Below are 21108 nucleotides of genomic sequence, written 5' to 3'. Positions count from 1 at the left end.
GTTAGTAATTAGCAAGGTAATTAGAGAAATATTTATTGCACTTTCTTGTATTTAATTGGATTTAAGTGAAATCAGTAACCAGCTTCATTCTGTAGTCAAAAAACGCCCTGTGGACGCCTTACTACTCGTACCTGGATCACCTCCACTTTCTTCTGAAGCATAATGTCCAAGCCGGTTTGTTTGGCGGATTTTGAGACGCACTTTTTGAAATCACTGGACAGAAACGCTCGAGATTATTTCTCTTCTGGTGCCAATCAAGAGCAAACACTGAGGGACAACGTGGAAGCCTTCAGCAGGTTTGGTCATTTGTGAGGTGTATTGCGCGTGCTGCTTGCAAGTTTTTTGCGATGGACAGACTGCCTACATTTACAGTACCACTAGGTTCCCTGGTATATAAGTACCTCAGGCATTGCCCTTTGGGTGCACACCTATGTGAATTAGGTGAAGGACAGTAGTAGCAGTCAAGTTGTTTTAACGCAGGTCAGTCAAAGCTATGCGAGTAAGTCTGCATGAAAATAAATGGCCGAGGCAAATTTTTGATGAAAGTCAATGATCAAGATTAAAAAATTATTTCGACTGCAGTCAGGGATTGCAGTACAGAGGCTGTTAGAAGGAGTCCCCCTTATGTGGATCTGGAAAAAAAATTGGCCTAATGAACCACATACGCCCATAATTTTTAAGATCCATTGTACACAGGAAAGTGTCTTCTCAGTTTCACTACATTGTATTTCTTTGCTACAGAACTTTGTTAGCCTAAAAACAGAAGCAGCTCACAGCTACATTAGAGGATCTTGCACCTGTTACTGAGTAGATCAGACTTGGGGTGTTCTTTTTGATATGGTATAGAATAGTATTAAAATATAATATGAGAAAAGTAGTGCAATTCCTACAGTTGTACATGAAGTCCAATATGAATTTGTGGATGTCTGTTGCAAAGTCACCATAACGATGTTGCTTTAATGTAGTTGTGTTTACTTAGTGTATAGCATATCCTACGTATGACACGAATGTATTGAGCAGTGTATATTGGTTGTGTTTATCGTACTGTATTGTATGTAGGTATCGACTCAGACCAAGAATGTTAAGGGATGTTTCAAATGTTAACATGAAGACTACTATTATGGGAAATGAGATAGACTTTCCCATTGGTATTGCTCCTACTGCTATGCAGAGGATGGCTCATCCTGAAGGAGAAGTGGCAACTGCTAGAGGTTAGTGTGTTAGTACACTATAGCATGGACTCTTCCATCTATATCTGTAACTACTGTGTAGTATGTGTATTGGTGGCAACGCCTACATACATGCACAATATACAATACATATGCGCAGAAATACAAATACATATCTAAAATTACGTACACCTTGTGTATCTGTTACATAATTTGTGTGCAACCCAGAAAGGTCAGAATTAATAAAATCCATATTGGCTCCAATAGACAACTAGTGCAGTCATGGTTTCTAATAATATAATTTTGTGTAGTGCCATAAACAATGAAGTGGAATTTCAGTTTTAACTTTACTTTCAGACTTAAGTAAGATGCTATATGCTGCAAAAACGTCAAGGGGATACAGCAGGGAGGTACAATTTTAATTCCAAGGGAATACATGAATGCTGATTTTGAATATAAATACTGTCCTCATGTACAGTAGTAGACTAGTAGCCAATCTCCATTAGTGGCAGAGTTGAAAAGTATACGTATACCCAGGCCACACAGTTTGAGGGAACACAGACTTACACAGTACATGCAATCAATGTTTGTATGCCACTTACTACTTGAGTATCTCTGTGTAATAGTCACGTTGTTTGGTTTAAACACAGCTGCTTCATCAATGATGACTTGTATGACACTCAGTTCATGGGCCACGAGCTGCATAGAAGAAGTAGCACAAGCAAGTGGTTCTGGCCTGAGGTGGTTTCAACTGTATATCTACCGAGATAAAGCAGTCACCATGGATTTGATCCGACGAGCTGAGCATGCTGGATATAAGGCACTGATGGTTACCGTGGATACACCAATACTAGGGAGAAGATTGGCTGACAGTAGGAATAAGTTTAATTTACCTGGTCACCTAAAACTGGCTAATTTTAGCACACAGTCTGTGCAGAGTTCAGTTGACACACAACAGCAGTCAGAGTCTGGACTATACAAGTACACACAGGCACTGATAAACAACAAGTTAACCTGGGATACTATCACATGGGTGAAGAGCTTTACTAAACTACCAGTGATAGTGAAGGGTATTCTCACTGGTGAGGATGCGAAGTTGGCGGTACAACATGGAGTGGATGGGATATTAGTATCAAATCATGGAGCCAGACAATTGGATGGAGTGTTTGCCACAGTACGTTAGTATCTACACATGTAGCATTTGTAATTGTCCATACATACAAACGTACATTCAATGCAACACGACAGGTACACATGGTACGCAGTTGTGTAGCCCAACAACAGACAGGTAGAGAACCTCATCATTCATTGCAACCATTTCTTGACTGGTGTCTTCAAATTACACGACCTTTTAACATTGGTATTTAAAAGGTTGCATGCTTTAGGCTGTTTTAGTCTGGATAATTCCTGTTATACACTTGTCAATATTTCAGTAATGTAGGTGTCATGTGCCTTGGGAATATACTGATAATCCAGTGGTTGAGTACATTCTACTGAGCAAGTAACAACAAAATGTTATAGAATTGATAATGTGGAGTCATCTTATGTAGAGTAGGTATGTAAAATGTTTTGTGTTTCTTAAGATGCTAACATGTTTTTTGTTGGCAGGTTTAGCTGCGTATATATAACATTTTAGCGACCTGAGTTTTGAAATGATTAAAGCCAGATGTTTGCAATAGGCCAGTGCCTAAGTTGTATTTTATTCAAGATCAAATAGTGTCGTTGTTGGCAAGAATGGTGACAATCTGGACAAAACACACATACCCATGTACAGCACATGCACGCTGCATACTCGAGCATGCACAGTGTGCTACACACACACATACGCACACATCACTTGACCTCTTGATGCCATCCACTGAAGTTCTGTCAGTGATAGCAGGGACCTGACAAGCTGTCTCAACATTAGTAATAATGTTATGTCAAGTCGTCTTGCTCATGAAACATAATTGAAATTTCCCAGTAGCAGCATGTGCTCCTAACATAATGACAAAGCCCACCAAACTGTGTCTGTCCAAATTACAAACTTAAGGTGTTATTCTCTGGGAGGCTTGAAAGATCTCACCAGGTTGGAAGTGATACCATCAGATGGCTTCCTGGGCTTGGTACAGAATCATCCAGCATCTTAACATTCATCAGTGTAGCCAACTATAGGCGAACCCTTAGTAATGGCAAATGCACACACATGCACACAAACACACTAGATGTACACCATGCAATACTTAGTACATACACTGTACACTCACCCACACATACAAGTCATTCTATCACTTTGTTATTGTTACTTCTTAATATTCCAGATTGATGCACTGGGAGAAGTAGTGGAGGCAGTAGAGGGTAGGGTAGAGGTATATCTTGATGGAGGAGTAAGACAAGGTACTGATGTGTTAAAGGCATTAGCACTTGGAGCTAAAGCAGTGTTCATTGGTCGACCAGTACTATGGGGATTAGCTTATCAGGTACTACAAATGTATGGTTTAATATGTACAGTAGGACCTCTAATATCCAAATGATGGTAGGTAGTACTGTTTAAGTAGGGATCCCCCAAGAATGACGCGCACTACCTAAAATGGTGCCGTCAAAATCATCCTAGAGACATCTTATGCCATGAAAATCACCGTTACAGAATAATATTAGTCCATCTAACATGAAATGCAGCATTAAAAACAAGAAAACACTTACTGGTGACCAGATATAGAATTTTTTTTAAATCGCCAAAACTTGTGATTTACTCCCTATATTCAGAATTGCATTTCTTGACATTGCTGAAATCAGCCATGAAATTTCAAAATTGTGTGTATGTACGTGTGCGTGTGTGTGTGTGATGTAAAAAAATCATTGTAACTTAGCTTGTATTGTCACTTACAGCTTATACTTTACTAGTTACAGCATGAACAGTTGATACCAATACCCGTGGACACTACTTCTTTTATAACAACTTAAGATCACACATAACATTGTGTTATTATGGCATGGCTGTAAGCCAGGTCTGTTACTCGATCTTTATTGTTAGATGAAATACTCTATTTTAACAGTCACGTGTTAATCAAATTATCAATGATGAAATAGCCAATTCTGATAATTGAGGCCCTGATGTATATCAGCTGTACAAGTATTTGTTGATAATTTCTGAAAATACTTTAGCTTGTATGTTTTAGGGACAAACTGGTGTGGAGGAGGTACTGAAAATTATAAAAGAAGAATTTAAACTTGCAATGGCTCTCTCTGGTATGTATTGTGAATCTTATAATTATTTGTAACACTAATGGGTGTGTCTTGGTATATTTGATGTGTCACAGTATTGCATTTTTTCAAGTTCTTGAAATGCAAAGCATCGTGTGTGTATGAGCATGTACGTGTGTTTTAAATGTGGATATTCCAGTGTTGTCTACATACACAAGAGCTTGAGTACAGTACCCCATACATACAACTCTACATCCACAGAACGAACGTAATTACAGAAATGGTATATTAGTGCATGGAGCTTATAATTTCAAGAACTTGAAAAACTGCAACACTCAATCACAGTAGGACTGTGTCTCATGACAAATCTCACTTAACCATTTAGTGCTCTGTTCAGTTACATGATAGAATGCACATTGTTTATGAAATACTCTAACTAAACAGTCGTTTATACGTTTGAATAATTGAGTTGTTTAGTTAACAGTGGTCCATAGAATGATTTACATACAATTTCAAACTTTTATTCACATGGGTGTGACTGACAAACAGACATGCAAGATCACCCAAAATGCTTCAGGGTACTAGACATGAACCAGGTCAAATTCCGAAGTACTGAAACACGAAAATACTGAATATAAACCAGTTAGATGTTTTGATCCACATTTGTGTAACAAGATCTAACACAGTATAAATGATTTGCTTGTTGTGTATTTCATGTTGTAAAAGTGTTGATCCACATCTTTAGTATTTCACTACATGTATGTTTGTTCTTTAAGAGAAGTGATTGTAGTATTAGAGTGATTTGTGTATTGCTTTAAAGCATTTTAAAATAAGTCGGGAACATTTATTCTCGGACTATATGATTTAAAATGTCTCATACGTGCTGTAAAACAACTTTCTACATTGATATGCTAATGTTGTATGCCTGAATGATGGGTGTGTAGAGTATATGTAGGTTCAGTATATAACATTGTCCCATTTTAGGATGTGCAAAAATTACTGATATTCAACGATCATTACTTACCTATGAGAAGAGATACAGTTCTAAATTGTGATGTAGCAAATATACATATTATACTGAAGGTACAGTGCATACCATAATTTTTGAAATTGTAATTTTTAATTTACACACAATCTCTAATTTTATGATGTAATGTAAAGTGAAAATGAATTTTTATAATTTTGCGTGGAAGTAACTCCCATAAAAGTACAAGTGGTCAAAAAGACTTGTAGAAGTTCAATCACCAATTCAGCTCCTTGCAGTGAGAATACATCAGTGTACAGTTATGGAGTCATGTCATTGTGGAAGCTACTGAGTAACTTCAATCATGGTCCGTTTCTGTAGTATGGGATTCCAGTAAGTGTACGTAATAAATACAACCTTACATGGCAGGATAGAGTAGACATTATATGACTACTATGTGGCTTTGAAGTCATACAATAATAAAATACTGTATATATACTACAGCTGTGCTATTAAATTTGCAACTACAGTAGTTCCACTATTATCCGACCATCGATTATCCAAACATTCCGTCATCTGAACTGTGGAAATGACTGCTCTATTAGAGTATTTGAACAGAATTACAAATGGGCTTCTATTGTCCGAATATTTCGATTATCTGAATTTACCCAGGGCCCAAAGAGTTTGGATAATGGAGGGAGCACTGTATAATAATACTCACACTAGGAAACACAACTACATGCATGCTCACTGCTTATAGGTGTACCGTATAAACAATGTAAGTTTGGTGAGTCATATGGAACTCCTGAAACTTTGCTGGTTCAAAATCAATTTTGGTAGTAAGCATGCAATACTTTTTTTGACTTGACAGTTTCCCCATGCAGAGACAGCTAGCACACACACATACCTACATAATATAATGAGAATTATTAAAATAAATTTGTTATGTATATTACACATACATTTATCACGTCAACAGATGATGTCTGGATAGTACTTGTCGAGTATGACTGTCAAACACTTTAGTGAAACAAATCGGTACAATACATTTCTCTCCTGGGTGGAGTGAGACATATGACATTGCTGCTGCACTAACAAAACCTGATCCTGCTCCTAGTAATATGATACAGTCAGCGTATGTAGCTATCACTCTCTCTAGTTCAGCTATAAACCCTCTGTCTGTTACTCCACCTGCTGCTTGTTTTAGTTTCTCATCTCTTCCTTCAACAGTCACACTGCCATTAAACACGTCTAAGTATATTTGGTCTCTTAGTGGGAGTAAACGTCCTACACGATATGTACTATGCTTTTTGCTACCAAATGATCCTAGATCACAAGCCATAAAGATTTCATAATTGTCTCTAACAGTGTCGAGCTCTTCTTTAAGTTGTCTACTACACTGTAGTAAAACCTGACTCATTCCAGTAAAGTTGCCAGCATATTTATTGTAATACAGTACATGATGTGTGCGGAAAAGTATTCCAACGTATTTTTTGTTGCCAATGTTTTGAGATTTGTATGCTTGGAATGCCTTCATTATTCTCTTGCTTGGTGGCAGTAATAGGTTTGGATCAAATGCTGATAAGAATGGAGAAATTGGTCTCAAATCGATTCTGCTCGGACGTACACCTAACCACGATCTTATAATGAGTGTTACTTCGTTTGGATTAATATCATTAAAAATCCTTGAGATAAATTCTGGAATAGTTAAAAAGTGTTTCTTACTAATAGGAAATCGGTAACATAATCTTTTGATGATTTTAAAGTTTACTTGTAGCCATTTCATATCTTCAGGCTTGTACTGCTGTCCACACAACTCAGTGTGTTCGTCAATAATTAATGCCTCGCTTCCTTTAACTCTTCTAAAATACAACAGTATTACTTCATGAGGAGCGTAAGAGAGAAACTCTTCCCATTCAACTAGCGGATTTCCACCTCGCTTTATTACCATCTCATTCCATAAGTCCTTATCAAAGTAATCACCAAATCTTAAAGATCGGTTAAAGTTAGGGGCAAGCCTATCCATAAAATAGAGAGAATCCACAATAAACGGCTCTACTATTTTCATTCCAAGTTTATTTGCCAGTATCTGTAACTGCCACAGGTTTTTGGCTCCATTGGTTTGCTCTTCAAATATTGTAAATGGTAAAATGTAGCCACGAGATAAGTTATGGTCATTGTGCAGCTGAGGGCTGTTAGACTCTTCTAATAGTAAAGCATCTAGTTCTTCTTGTTTAAGGTCATCATTAAATGTTTCTTCTGTAGCCGACACATTGGCATCCTTTTCCCTTTTTATTATGTCATCTTTATCATCTGAATTTACAGGATTGATATCTTCTACATGATCAACTAGGTCTGCAGTATTGACATCTTCTACCAGATTGACTGGCTCGGCAGGATTGATGGGGTAGACAGTATTGACACGTTCTACAGGATAGTCAGGGTCTACAGAATTGACATCTTCAGGATACTCAAATTCTACAGGATTATCAGGTTGCACAGGAATGGTCAAATCTTGGTTAGATTGACGATTGATATTTGTATCATGTAGGAACACTGTTTGTTCTGTTGACAATGAATATATTGGGTGGTTGTGGTATGGGTAGAAGTATATGCATAGAGCCACAAGGAGAATTATTTGTGATGTCATAAATACTTTTAAAATGCGCATATTGCTAAGTAGTTTATTGTAATGTCTTTAAACAGGATTGCTGGAGTTGAGCGTGATCTGAAATAAGTAAAATTAAGAGGAATTATAAATCTATAAGCGCATACACACAGAGTTAATACAGCACAATTTAAACTGACAGTAAATGCACTGCAATGAGTATACATTTTAGCCATATACCTGTACTGTGTATCCATGTTTGTACATCCTGCAATAAAATTATTTATATGCTTACTAAAATTGAGATATGATGATGAATAGACATAAATGATACAGTATGTATCTACTCTGTGTTCCTGCATCTATCCGTCATGCAAGTTATGCAGTGTGCATGTAACAAAAAAGAAAGAGATAGAACAAGATAATTTTATTCTAACAAAACAATGTTATGAATATTAAATACTCCAATAGAGCAGTCAAGAACACTTTGTGTAGTAGGCAAGAATGGGAATATTCCTCAGCAAGATAATAAATAATTTGAAAAGTTTGTGGCCTACTGAAATGCTATTGAAGACAACTCGTGTATAGTCAATTTAACTCTATCAGACAGTATTGCTTATACTGTATTTCATCATACGTTTCAAAGTTAACTCTTGGACAATGCTGTAGCACAACCGTTGCAATCCTGCAAATATGACATTGAGCAGGATATAGCTACAGTACAGCTGCTACACACATACTGCATTACATGACTCACAAACTATGTGATGTATGTAGCCATGCCATACATGGGACATGTACAATTAAGTTAGGAGTAGTTGTTAAGAATAGACTTAGTCGCTCCCTGCTGTACACGCTCCGGTAAAATAATGTCTTTATAATGTGTGGCCTCCAAAGAGGTGAATATAGTGAGTTCAATGGTTTCTGTGTTATATGGATTGTATTATGAGCTGTAACGATGGCATACAATTTCTAAGTGTGCACACCTGATCACTGTTTAGCTACTATTTACCATCATGTTTGAAAATGTTTTGACTTTAATATTAATTTTGTGTCGGCATATAGATTTGTGTTAAAAGGCATTATGCTACAGTCTAAATGTGGTGACAGATAACTGCTCAATGCACAAATTCCAATCAGCTTTCAGCATATCTATGGTTGCAGTTGCATAACTACACTTAAAGTACAGCCAAATCCTTGCAGACATATCAGGAATGTAGGCAATTTTTCAATGGTTACAAATCCCATGCTGCTCACCGAACAGATATCCTACCCAGTTAGACACTTATAATATGTTGCTTAAAATACTAGCAAGCATTACAAATTGATCATTTAGTGGATATTAAATTTTGGAAAATTCCAACAAAATTAATGTTACTGTTTCTGGATTTGGTAAAAGCAGTGCTGCCATACACTAAGTTTTATTTTCTAGCACAAAATGTGCTAGAAAATGGCCATCTGGATAAAGACAAGTGATCAATGGCTTCCATATGGTTTTCACACATCCTTAAGATGACCCACAAACTACTACATGCAGCCATGCAAAAACTGTGGGTAACACAATGGTTTCTGTGTTACAGCAATGATATGGATTGTGTTGTGAATGTGTGGGGTATCTGTAATGATATGGTAAATGACAGAGATAGTGTTGAGTAACTAAATGTACACACTTGGACACTGTCTAGCTAACACACAACACAATACGTAACATGATATCATTGTAATAATTATATATGTTGGCTGATGACGAAAGTTTAAATTTCTGCAAATTTAAAGCAGGTTTCAAAAGTCATTTTCTTTCAGCAAATTAATTTTAAAGTAGCTAATTTGGCCACATCAACTTAATTATTAGTTTTTCATCCTCCAGTACGCAGGCCGCCAACCAATTATTATAACCTACATGCAATGCCATCTACACCTACAGCTATACTGTAGTAGACGTTCATCCCTACTTCAGACAAAACAATGCGGGCGGATACTTTATACTCTAAAAGGATTTATATGCATACCTTACATGACCTAGACAATGAAATGTTTTTAGTCTGCTCTATAGTTAGTTAGTTACTAACTTTTCAAGTTCCTTTAATAGCTGTATCCAGCCACTGCATAGTACAAAAAACCCAATGATGGTGCAACGAACAATTGTGACATGATAAACTAATTATTAAGCTTTAATATGTAGCCTTAAAATCAATATCTTCAGAAAATAAAATTCACCTACATAGTTTCTACATACCTTGTGGCCATACTTTTATTATTTGCAGTGGTCTTTAAAATCAGTAGTACACATGTAGTTGGAAAGTTAGGCATGGTGTACACTCAGGGACACTATTATGGTTAGTGGGATGAGTTTTTGAAGGTAGACAATGTCACAATATAGCTAATCTGAATTTTTAAGACAGAATTGATGAAATGTAATCATCGCTCCAAGCTTCTAAAAGTAACTGTGGCCAAGTTTAGAGCTGTGTATTTCATGCATGGTAACTTGTATGCCTATTTAAATATTCCAATGGATTGAATACACAAAGGTCTTGTATAGTTCAGCAATGAATAGTTCTTCAGTATAGACACAGCATGCTGCATGCTTGCTAGGTTTTTAACCCTGTTGGAATAGCCTTCACAAATAGAAATTTAGCCTCACTACAATGATTAATATTCAACTCTGTGCTAGCTTCCTGTGCATATACACGTGAAGCTAATAGACAAATGCTATATGAGTCTCAGTAGTATAGTATCATCATGCAGAAAAGCCGCACAAGTCTACAGAATCTAGAGTACTAATGCTTCTGATCTTCAATCCTCTATTGTAAATTGTTGAGGATGTCTAACCATCAACTACCTTGTGAAGGGAACTGAAAGTAATAAAAATACTACTATACGTAGCAAAGAATATAGCTGCATGCCAGTGGTTTTAGGATGCTCAGTGCATGCTAGTGAGACCCACCCTAAATTAGAATACTAGGCATCTTGCACTTATCCTAGTAATCATCACACCAATGTATAGTTTAGTACACTTTCATTTTTAACACGCTGTGATGTGCTCACACCTAGCTGTCCCTGGGGGACTTCCCTACAGATATCTGGTTAAGCCAGTAATTGGCCATCAATAGTTTTATTTTTTTCACTTATGATTTCTGCATCAGCTGAGAGGTAATGTAAATTGCCAGAAAATATATTTGCCTTCAAATTCCCACTTGAACCTACTGTGGGGCTTCATGACAGGTAGCTGTACACTTTGATTGCATTGTGAGTCAAAAACATCTAGCCACAGATACGTACTGACCATACGAGCTCATGCTAGAGAATTTCCAACAACTACTGAAAACATCTAACATGCGTATCTCGTAGGTATTTAACTATAGTCTATAGAATTACTGTATCACTCACAGTATTGTTTCCAACCGTTGGCCTTCAGAGATATAGTCTAGCCTCTTTTACTAGATAGCTAGTGATTTTGACATACGTGTATAAGAGAGGACTGGAGCCTTGAAAGTTACGAAAAGGTCTTACTGGCTACCTATAGACGTTGGAAATATTCACGTGACACTTAAAAACATTTTACGCGTGACCCACGATGATGCTGAAACACGAGTCCATAACCTCGGCCGGCATAATGTAAATTCTTTCACGATCCCTCGTAACCAGTGATGGCACTTCGAGTTCGTTCCCTCAAGGGGTTAGTACTTTTTCTGTTCGCTTTAGCGGCACTCCTGGTCTATTTACACGTGGGATTGCCTACCGCGAAAGTCACAAGTGAGTAGCTACTCTGTAAAATACACTACTAGCTAAATTGTACTGTTGTAGCTAAGTGTACTTTACTGTTTTATGATTAGTGGGTAACTGCATCTGTTCTATGAACTGTTTTTCAGCAGTGTCCTACAATTCGAAACATATAATATTAGCTAGCTATATACAACAAACAGCAAAAAGCAAACAAGGAGTACAAGTACAAAAAAAGGGAATTAACAATACAACTGCTTAAAAGATGATTTTAAAAGTACAATCAAGTTCAACTAATGTAGGAGGTAAACTACCAGATTACTGCTCTACAATGTACAGCACTTTTCCCAATAGAACTGTTGATTTGTGGGATAAACAAATGATTCCTATTGCAGATTGTAGCTAGCGCAAGTCGCCAATTATCGGCAGGTACCAATTATCGGCACTCGTAAACTATAGAGGCTACAGGGTATATGGAGGCTACCAAGTTCCATAATGGGCTGTTATTATCCTCTAAAACATTTCTTAGAATCATTTTCATTTTGTGATTGTTGTTAAAGCACTATACAAGCTATGTTGGTTAAGCATGGAATTGCGTGAAAATTGGAAACCAGTATGCTTTTACGTCTAATCTGAATATCTCTTGAACAGCTGACCTCTTCTTCGTAAACCTTCTGGGAAATAGAGCTATCCAAACCCATAAAATTTTTACAAAGAACCAACGAGGCATCATGGAGTTATACACAAAAAATCACAACGTCAATAATTGGCCAATCACGAAAGTACAGTTGCCGATAATTGGCACATGATAGGCACTGCAACTTTCCTTATAACAAGATGTTCACTCACGTCAGATAATTAAAATTTGGAGCGTTACGAGAGGAAGGACTATTCTGTTAAATGGTTCAAACCGAAAATTCATACGTCATTGAATTAAGGAATTACAACTACATGATGAAATGGTGCCGATAATCGGCGACTTACACTATATGCTTCTGCATAGATGAACTAATTTTTTTAAATATACTGGACAAGTTTTTAAAAGTTAAAGATTAGATTGTGGGGTAGTTTAAGACTCTGTGCTACTCTTAGATACAACTTTTCCTCTTTTTATAATGATATCTTTCTCGCCATTTTCTCTTCATTTCTTTAGTTCTTCTCTTATTAGAGCCTTATATTGCGTTCCTTCAGAGTAAGATTAGGTGTTATGTAAACCTTGTTCCATCTTGTACTATTCTTCAACTTAGTGGCTCTTTTTATTATAGACCATTTACACTGTTCACTATCCAATGTAGCCTATAATAGGATTCCAATTGAAATCGCCCTTAAGAATCTGTGACCTAGATACATTAAACTGAGATTCAAACATTACATTGAATTCTGCAGTAGTCTCCTTCACACCTGGAACATGCATTAACGTAGTAGTGGGTCAAGATTCCTTGATATCCATTTGCGTTGACTGAAATGAACTTATCAACAGGTCAAGACTTTCTACTACTGGCTTTACCAGTTTGTCCATCATATCTTTAATGAGTTCAACAATTCCTTGCACAATAGAATTGGAAATTTCAGTGCTTGCTAGAATGGAAGGAGCAGCATTTCTAGTAGGATTTTTAATTAGCTCAAACACCTTAGTTTCACAAGATTGGCAAAACTGATGGATACTATTCAACCCCCAAGACTTCCTCAGAGATGTCACAACACTTAGAACAATACCAGAGGGAGCAACATTCACACTGAATTCCATTTGTAAGAGTATCTTTACATTGACTACATATATCAACATCAGATGAGTGGCTGGGCTGTACGACACTACTTGAGGGAGTTACACAAGTGAAAGACTTCTCATAAACCTTTTTTTTTGTGTTCTTCAACTTGAATTTAGGCATTTCACTCAAGATTCCAAATGCTTCTCACCTTTAAGTCGCACAATAATCAGCACCCAGGTAGAAACACACTTCAATATAGTTTCTAGTAGTAATTGATGATATAGTACCAGTTTGAAGTTTGCTAGCATTGTAGGTCCACTAAAACATAACAGAGGCTTTCTTACATACTCTAACCCACAATCACTTTTTTTACAAAGTTTATGAAGAACTCTGGATATAGCAGTGTGAATATACCACTTTTCCATCAAAGGAATTTTAAAGGTGCTGCTTCCCTTGAAATATCAAGGAACAGATTGTTACTTGGGTTTCATCCTGGCCAACTATCATCCTAAGGGCCTCCTCTGGTACTCTGCCGACCCCAATGAATTAACAATGCTGGCGAATTCAGACCAGTTCCAGTTATTGACATAGTAATTCTATTCAACCTACATCTGCACATATTTTGAATGGCTGTCCCATTGCTCTTCAGCAAGGTACTGACATGATATCATAAAGTCTTGTTGTGTTTATTGTTGGGTATCCAGAAATATTGTGATGTTATTGTTTTTGCTGATATTGATGATTACAGAGCTAGTGATTCTCCTCTCACAACCGTTCCACCATCTATCTTGACTACCATCTCTTATTGCTCTGATATTGTAATCTACAGTAAGCAAAGGCATGGGATTCAATTACTGGAGTTTGCACATCCATTTAACTTCTCCATGCTGCTTATGAACGCAAGCCCTACAAGACTGAATACCGACTATCATTAATCTCAGAGTTTGATTGCTTATAGGCTTTGCTCTTCTATCGAATTCAGTTGTTTGGGTCATTATCTTTTAGACTCCATTAGGGTTCTACAAACAGTAATACAACAATTTGTGCAATTTATTGGATAACGCTGCTCATAAAGCCTTTGGTTGTTCTCAACGAGTCTTTTTAGCATGTGATTGTGTTGATTGGAACACTCAAAGTATTTAATAATTATTTATCATTGTTCTTATTTGTGTTTGTGTGTTGTACTGTACGGTAGCTTTATTTACTTTATTTTTATAGCTTCCTTTAATTTCCTGTGATGTGCTTTTAGCATGTTAGTGCAGTCGCATGAGTCTGATGTGTAATTGTATATCATCTTAATTATAGTTTGCTATCCTTGTGGGAGTAGAGAGTATTTAGCTAATTACTTCAGAAAGGCTATCAGTGAAGACTAAAAATCATATAGGTCTCTTGTTCCGCCAGCTGTGTACCTCCATTAGCACTTTAGTGGCCACTTTTTCCTTAGGTATTTTGGTGGGGGGAAAGAAGCAGGTGTACGGTAACTGCAGTAGCCATCTGTTCTGCCCACTCAAATACAAATGTGGAAGTTGTGACTCCATGTATTATCATAACTGCATGGCTTGGATTTACAGTGGCAGAACCAGACAAAGAAAAGCCAGGGATTTGCTAGCTACTGCACAGTCTAACTAATGGCATGTGAGAATGACAGTTGTTTCACAACATTGAAAGTTTACCATTCTTGACCTGCAGAAAGATGTGAAGCTTTAACAAAGCAGTTGCAACTGGACATACATATAATTATGAAGAAAGGTTTGCTACATACTACAGACATTATTACAGAAACACTGTATATTTCACAAACTAATGTGCAGAACTAATTTACAATGCCTCAGTGTTTCCTTCCAAATCTGCCATTCAATTCACCATAGGACAAGAAAGTGATTTTCAACCTCAAAATAACTGATTTCCTTCTGCTAGCTATAGCTCATTTAAATTACCATTGACTGCTCTTTCCAAATATGATGCAGAATCTGAGGTGTCTATCACGTATTGTGGGTTATTATACAAATTAATGTATGGGGTAATTTGCTATGCCACTTTGGTTTAAACTTACATGGGGTAGGCAGTACACAGTATTTTTTCAATAGAATTGTATTAGACATGCCTGTTCCAGCAAAGTGTAGCAAATGTCCGTAAACTCCTTCATATGTAAGGTAAAAATCTCTATGTTTACAAAGTGGTAGAGAAACACTTTTAGAGAAACAGTTCTGCGATATGAGTTGCAGTGATGTAGTGTACTATATATCAGGATGGTTTGGTGTCAGATGTAAATGAGATCCCACTATACTTATAATAGTCTTATTATTGAAAGTTGTCACTGTATGACATAGTAAGTATGGTGTGTGTATTATTAGAGGAATTGAGTTCAGTAGTGTGCTGCACCAGCATTCCATATGATCAGAATGTTAGACCTGATTCTGTTATTCCTTAGTGCTACATCATAATAATATTACTATTTGTATTGTCAACTCTACAGCATTATTGGATAATCCATGGCAACAACTGCACTTGTCAACCTGTGAGTGTGTGTGTGATGTGTTGTGTGAATTTGTTTTAAACTACTCATGAAGGTATCTTATTGTTATCACAAAATCTGATGACAATATGCTGGAGTGCCAATAATAAGTTTTATAATTTAATTAATGCCAGTGTCACTTAAGTTAACAGCCAGTAATCTTTGAATTATTTGCTCCACCTAGTGTTTTTGCTGCAAAAATGGATAGCTATGCCAAATGGAGTTCTTACTTGAACATCACTATTTTTAGAAGCAATTAATATCTTTGTTCCTGGTACACACTATATCAATAATAGTGTTTTATTAAACATACTGTACTGTTACTCATGGATGAATAGCAATGAAAATACTCTTATAAAACAGTCAAGAATGCTGACTACTCCAATTGAACAGTCACCATATTTAAGGGAACTGTTTACAACCAGCATAGTAGAACACTTGTACTGTCTTATGCATATCCTTAATTGTATGTGATTCTCTATAGGCTAGCTATGGGAGTAGAAGTCTCTTTGCTCAGTTTGATCGATACTTATAGTAATTGTGCCCTGGTACTATTTGCAGGGTTAGTTTAGACACATATAATATCTGATCTGGAGTATATACTTGCCTGACTTTAATTGTTTTAGTAATCCTAGATGTATTGACTAACAGAGGTATTTGTAATGGGGCATGATCTTCCATTGGTGCTGTAAATAATTCAAAGGTCAAGTGACACTCTGCAACATGGCAGCTGCATGTGCCCGGATTTCAGTCTTAAAAAGTTTGTATTATTCTAACAGAATATTTAACTAACCACCCTAATAGAACAGTCATTCTATGTTTCGTTAAATAAAGTTCTTGAGAATTATTGTCTGTACTTTATGTAAAATTGACAATTATTTGATGCTATTGTCCTGTAGATCACAGAGAGGACGATTCTCATCTCCACTTAGGTCTAACAGAAAAACATACCAATGATATATCATTACAACCACAGTTCTCAGGTAGTAGTGATACATTTATTATAGTTTTATATTTAGACTTTGTATATAGTTATATTGTAGTGGTGCTGTGTGTTATCAGATTAGAGAGTATTCATTGGTTCAAAAAATGTTCTCAACAAAATAATTTTGACTTTGTGTTTGTACTAAACTAACCTGTATATTTTACTGGCATAGTACACATGTGTATTTATTTGTTAGATCCATCACATCCCAAGTTGAGCATTAGTAGAATTATTGACCAACCAATTCCAGATAGTCTGATAATACGTCTAAACTGTACAGCCTCATTTTCCAGTGTACCACGCAACAGTTCAATTAAAATGACATGGACTGGACCAGGCCTCACACAGCGATCAATGTGGATACACCAGGTACCCATGACACAAGAAGGAAACAAGTTTGTGTCACTACTATATTTTCGGACACTACTAGTAGAATTTTCTGGAGTGTACACATGTGAAGTGTCCTATCAGTCATCAGAGCATCATGTCCTAACAGAAAGCTTTACTGTTGATGGTACGTATTACACTGTTGTATGGATATTAGATATGGCTAGGTGGCTGCTCAGTCAATTGCTAGCAACATTACAGAGGTGAATATCAGTTTTCCCCCAGTGGTTTTGTTTGTTTGCTACAATTATGTGCCTGAATTTGTAAAAATTTTAATGCCTTATAGCTCAGTTGTTCTTACTGTTAGTGCTTTTAGCAGCTTCACAGCACTACTAAATGCCTTAGCAAGTGTGTCCCATGTAGCAAGAGTTGCTAAGGAAAGTGAGTAAACACAAACAAAAAATACAGTGGAACTCAATTTTCTGAACTAACTGGGGGAAGGGTGTTCATATAATGTAAAATCGAACATCCATACATTTATATATAGAGCTTTGCTCAACTACTCTAATAAAGCATACACTTGTTGACAAAATATTCTAATTTAGCAGTCAATTTGGTGTTTGGATAATTGAGTGTTCGGTTAATCGGTGTTCAGATAATTGAGGTTCCACTGTAATAAATTTCCTATCCTAATCGTCCCATACTACTCTTACGTCCTATAAACCCATTATTAACATGACCTCTAACACAAACTAATCTCTCCCCTAACATTCACACATCAGGTGGCCAACTTTAGTTCTGTAGCAGATCACTGTTTAGGTATCCACCTTGTATGTTTTATTGTAATGATAATTATACAACCAAGTACTAAGAATAATACAAAACGCGGTTAAAATTACGTCATTAATAATGAATGAAATAAATAAATAATATTTAATAAAATAATGTTTGAGAAAACTACAAGGCCTAAGGCTTCGCATTCACCTGGAATAGAATCCATGTTGTATGAAGAGATAATCGTATAATGGGTGAATGTTTCCGTGGAGGTGATAGAAATGTACGACAATTCTATTTAATGCCGATCAAAACAACACGTGATATACCCACTACCAATCGAGCAGATTCAAATGGCTATTTAGACGAGCGAATTGCTGTCCAATTGTGTTTGAAAGTGTTGCCAGCTGGCACACTAAGTCTCAAGTCGCCATGCCAGCTGCCAGTGGAGTAGTCTCGCGTGGCCAGACCGCTTTTTTCCGTGTATTGGGTGGGAAAAAAAGGGTCTGGTGCAACTCCAATAGCTGTTTACTTCTGAGCCGTCCCCAGATACTGGGGATGCTAAATTAATAACTTTGGCCACAAAAGGAGGTGTCAATGACGTCAGTAAGTAAAGTTGAGATGGCTTCGATCTGTTTATCCTTTAAATGAATCTTAATTTGCTCCGATGTCTCTTTTAAAGCATCTTGAAAGTTCATCCTCATCGTGTAGCTAACAAGACTCACAACCCAAGCAGGAGTGTTACAAATATTTCATTGTTTTACTGACGTCATGGCACTTCCTTTGCGGCCAATGTTATTTAATTAGTGTCCCCAGTGTCTAGGGACAACTCAGAAGTAAACAGCTATTGGAGGTGCACCAGACCCTTTTTTCCCCACCCAATACACAGAAAAAAGCGGTCTGGCCACACGAGACTACCAGTGGATGCGCTCCGTGTATCTATGGCTGCAGGACACCTGAATAGGTTTGACATGCCAGCTGCACAAGGACAGGTATGTTTGTTTGTATTGTAATGTACATAATATGTCTTGAATTTTATATTTTTTCTGGCTTGCTAGGCTCTGGTTGGTTTGGTTGTCTGTTTGTACTAATGTTTTGTAAGATCGTGGTATGTTTTAAATGTTTTCTTGTATTATTATACATTTTTCCGTTACCTAGCTTACTAGGCTCTGGCTGGCTTGGCTGTCTTCCTTTATCTGGTTCACCTGGCTTGTATACTCCTACAGTATTGTGCATCTCCTGTAGGTTGTGTATGCATATATTTTGTACACATCACTGTGCCATTACCACACCAATGATGTACTGGCACTTAGCTACTGGTGGCCTTTAGTTACAATACCACTATTGTGTTGTATCTGTCACTACTGTGACATACTGAGTTGATTTGGGGATCGTGCCTTCACCACCTAATAGCCTCACTAGGGGGCTGTCACGTTGGTGTATGTACTTGGTTGTATGTGACGCGGTCCTAGTAATAATAATAATAATAATAATAATATATTATTATTGTTATAATATCCATTATTTATTAACTCTATAGAGAAATTTCGTGGATTAATAAACTCCAGGAATACACAGTCTTTTGTGGATACAGAAAGTGAAGAAAGCAAGTGGTTTCCATCAGGTCGTATGTGTGGGGGAGAACGACTGTGGCAAGAGTATGCTGATTTTCATCACAGAGTTGTGACAGGTCAAGAAAAGGCAAAATATTTGGTTTACGACTGCACTCGTAGAAAATGTGGTGGATATGGTAATCGTATAGAGGGTCTGACTGTGCTGTTAGTGTTTGCCATGGTAACTAAACGTGTTCTCTTAATCAGGTTTACTTACCCTGTTGACATAAAGAACTACTTGGTCCCGAATGCCATTCAGTGGGACTATGTTCCACCAGCTGGACTATCAACAGACAGCCACTACCTTATTAACACAAGGTTTTTTAGATATTACAGTATGTTTGAAGCAGCGTTGCTCAGCTCCAACAGCAGTGATATTCTTAGTGTAAGAATTAATTTTGGATTTTATTATCACTTGGTGCGAATGGACGAAGGCTTGTTAAATAAAATGATATCGACATTCCACCTCAAGACACAGTATGATCTAGTATTACTGTATGGCTGTGCTAATAACTATTTGTTCAAGGAGCTACCTAAAACTACGCAGCAAATTGAGTCACTACAAACTAAGCTAGGCTTGCAGCCTGGGAAGTATGTGTCTTTGCACATAAGAACTCACATAGGGGATGGAGCAGTACAGAATCCATTACATCTTAAATTTCCATGGCTTCCAATGTTTGAATGTGCAGAATTGGCAGCCAAATCATTAGGAAAGAAATATAACTTACCACCTGTTCCAATTTATCTGGGAACTGATCATCAAAGTATAAAGGATTATGCTTTAGAACATTACCCGGACCAAATAATCATCAGTCAGGCACCGATATTTCAAATAGACAATACAATATACACAGACGCTAATTCTGCTATTGAATATGATCAAGGATTTACTGGGTTACTAATGGACATTGTGATGATCTCTAGAGCTGGTGTAATTGTTCGGTCAGTAATGAGCACATTATCAGAACTAATGGGAGTGTTAGAACACCACCCAGCCAGCACAAACTTACACCCGTTTTATTACTACCAAAATACATCTATATGTACGGTACAGTGACGATTTTTATAACATCATGATTATAGTTCGACTGTAAGTTGTCAGCACTTTAAAGTGTACTTTGTATTTTTTTTTGAAATGAGAAAATGAGCCACACAATAATGTGACATGTGATATACATGAAATATGTATAATTTTATCATACATAATATAAGACTGAACCATACTAGGGTTAACATTAGTATTAATTAATTAATGGACAATTGAAAGTACACTAAAGAGTTAATAGGCCATTGGCATTTTTACTGTTCATATCCAATCAGTTTTCAAATACGCTTTCAAAGTGAATGGTACATTCTGAGACATATGCAGGGATCATGTCAAACCTGTTGTGTGTAATCATTCTCAAGAAGGTGCCTGTCTCAGTACTATTTTGCCATTCTTGATATAATAGTGATTGTCTGCCTTGTTGAGTTCAGCTGGTCTAGTACTAGTTCTTTATGCATTTTTTTTGCTGTTGCAAGTCAATTGCAAGTCAGGGATT

At 36.8% G+C, this 21108-nt stretch overlaps 3 protein-coding genes across 3 annotated transcripts; 2 read left to right on the top strand and 1 right to left on the bottom strand.

Annotated features, from left to right (window-relative positions):
• Positions 1-51: 51 nt before the first annotated feature.
• Positions 52-5519, top strand: LOC136257982 (2-Hydroxyacid oxidase 1-like). The gene is made up of 6 exons (XM_066051282.1): positions 52-296; positions 1060-1211; positions 1820-2343; positions 3470-3628; positions 4328-4397; positions 5337-5519. Exons 1-6 carry the CDS (start codon positions 163-165, stop codon positions 5405-5407), a joined length of 1110 nt encoding a protein of 369 aa, XP_065907354.1. The 5' UTR covers positions 52-162; the 3' UTR covers positions 5408-5519.
• Positions 5520-6228: 709 nt separating this feature from the next.
• Positions 6229-11456, bottom strand: LOC136257959 (uncharacterized). Its single transcript, XM_066051270.1, has 2 exons — positions 11312-11456; positions 6229-8044 (listed from the first exon to the last, which is right to left on the bottom strand). The coding sequence occupies exon 2, from the start codon at positions 7985-7987 to the stop codon at positions 6284-6286; it is 1704 nt and encodes a 567-aa protein (XP_065907342.1). The 5' UTR covers positions 7988-8044; positions 11312-11456; the 3' UTR covers positions 6229-6283.
• A 16-nt stretch (positions 11457-11472) lies between these two features.
• Positions 11473-20731, top strand: LOC136257971 (uncharacterized). The gene is made up of 5 exons (XM_066051275.1): positions 11473-11677; positions 15830-15871; positions 16768-16851; positions 17050-17367; positions 19495-20731. The coding sequence occupies exons 1-5, from the start codon at positions 11572-11574 to the stop codon at positions 20622-20624; spliced, it is 1680 nt and encodes a 559-aa protein (XP_065907347.1). The 5' UTR covers positions 11473-11571; the 3' UTR covers positions 20625-20731.
• Positions 20732-21108: the final 377 nt, after the last annotated feature.

Source organism: Dysidea avara, chromosome 1 (assembly GCF_963678975.1).
Source record: "Dysidea avara chromosome 1, odDysAvar1.4, whole genome shotgun sequence".
Lineage (NCBI taxonomy): Eukaryota > Metazoa > Porifera > Demospongiae > Dictyoceratida > Dysideidae > Dysidea > Dysidea avara.
This window is presented reverse-complemented; position numbering and strand designations above follow the sequence as displayed.